The 1,724-nt window shown below is 49.5% G+C and overlaps 1 protein-coding gene across 1 annotated transcript; it reads right to left on the bottom strand.

Moving 5' to 3' along the window:
• Positions 1-204: 204 nt before the first annotated feature.
• LOC123170242 (uncharacterized) lies at positions 205-1,002 on the bottom strand. The gene is made up of 2 exons (XM_044588071.1): positions 852-1,002; positions 205-691 (listed from the first exon to the last, which is right to left on the bottom strand). The coding sequence occupies exon 2, from the start codon at positions 684-686 to the stop codon at positions 348-350; it is 339 nt and encodes a 112-aa protein (XP_044444006.1). The 5' UTR covers positions 687-691; positions 852-1,002; the 3' UTR covers positions 205-347.
• Positions 1,003-1,724: the final 722 nt, after the last annotated feature.

Below are 1,724 nucleotides of genomic sequence, written 5' to 3'. Positions count from 1 at the left end.
GGAAGGGCAAACACGGCGGTGGCAGGGTGACTTCGCAAAAATGCTAGAATCACGGGTCTTTACAGGGGCATTACGGGCTTCTTCCAACTAAATAAACCAGCCACCCCCAGATTTTTCAGGAGGGTGTGGGCCAATTTTCCCAAATGGTCAACCATAAACTGCCAGGTGAATCCACCCCGTAAACCCCCCTAATAACCCTGGGCGTGTAGCATTACTGATTTTTTTGCAACATCTTATTACTGTGCGAAACAAAAGACAAGCATGCTTGATACTCCATCCACATGGGAAACATTGGCTTAAATTCTTCACATTAGCCTAAATAGTCCTCCCATCCCGGCCGCTACCTGCTACCGGGCTATGCCGAAGTAGAGGAGCGTGCGCACTTTGGTCGCCGCCTCCTCGTACACGTCCGTTGTGAAGTGGCCCATCCCGCCGGTGCGGTTGAGCGCGTCCAGCATGATACGATAGATGATTCCTGGACCGCCTTGGTCTTGCTCCTCGCAACGGAGCACATTGATCAACTGGAGGCCTTGCTTCATCTCCGCCAGCGCCCACTTTGCGAGCTCTTCGATCTTCAGATCGTCGTCGGAGGATTTCCACCTGGGTGTGGGGGTGACGACGGCGGCGCAGATGACCGCAACGATGACGCCGGTGGCAAGGAGGAGGCTGGTGGTCCTCATCCTCATGATCGCTGGGTAGACAATTATTTGTCACATGTGAGTATGTGACAACATACCTACTCAGCATATAATAGATAATAATAAATTGAATAAAAAACCGAAGCCAGATGATGCATGGCGATGTATTAGAAAAATTTAATAAGAAAGTAAATACTCTAGACTTGAAGGTACCTGGCCTGGTGTGATGCCTAGCTTCTTCTTCTTCTTCTTCTTCTTCTTCTTCTTCTTCTTCTTTTTCTTCTTCTTCTTCTTCACTGGGGTTGGGTATGTTCTTCTACCAAAGCTCCCCTCCTCCTCGGCAGGGTGCGCTGGTTATTTGTACTCGTGAACGGAACGGGACGGGGTGGCCACCTACGTCCGTCCCTGCGGCTGCATGCATGCATGGCTTGAGTGGACCGACGCGACGCTAGCTAAGCTGCTGCGTGCGGACGACCTCGATCGAGCTTACTCCGGCTGGCTGTATCTGTATGTACGTGCATGCTGCCAAACCACACATGTACGTATACTACACCTTGGTTTCTACTAGACCGCTAGGTGAAAATTAGTAAATGCATGGTGGCAAGGCAGTGAGGTGAGCTGGTTAGAGGATCTACAACCACGATGTTCTAATTCGGCCCCTCAAACCCCCGCGGACGCGCCCAGGCACGATCGCGGACACTCACCGTGCACGCCTCATATTTCCCTCTCTACATCTGCGTATCTCATATTAGGCACCCTATATCCATACTATATATGCAACGTGAGGCTACGCTACTTGATCAAACAACGGGCAACAAAATTGGCTACAAACGGACATAATAAACGAGCTTGACATAACCAAAAGATCATCTGAGTTCGTCGCCAGACAAGTTCTTAGACATCAACAACTAAAAACGATACATACATTGAGTTTTAGGCAAGCAAGTGCTCTTCCCATTCCCCGTCTGGTTAACATGCCAACTTCTGTGGAGTCCAAGTTACACAACTTTTCAGCACATGAACACCTACGATACTTATGTCCGGGACCAGTGGTGGAACCTGTGAAGGAAAATAAATAAATAGAGG

Source organism: Triticum aestivum, chromosome 7D, assembly GCF_018294505.1.
Source record: "Triticum aestivum cultivar Chinese Spring chromosome 7D, IWGSC CS RefSeq v2.1, whole genome shotgun sequence".
NCBI lineage: Eukaryota > Viridiplantae > Streptophyta > Magnoliopsida > Poales > Poaceae > Triticum > Triticum aestivum.
Note: the sequence above shows the minus strand (reverse complement) of the source record. Positions and strands in the feature narration are given on the sequence as shown.

Bases quoted from the DNA above. Each gene is read 5' to 3' on its own strand.
- LOC123170242 (XM_044588071.1), bottom strand. From the start codon at position 686: ATGAGGATGAGGACCACCAGCCTCCTCCTTGCCACCGGCGTCATCGTT.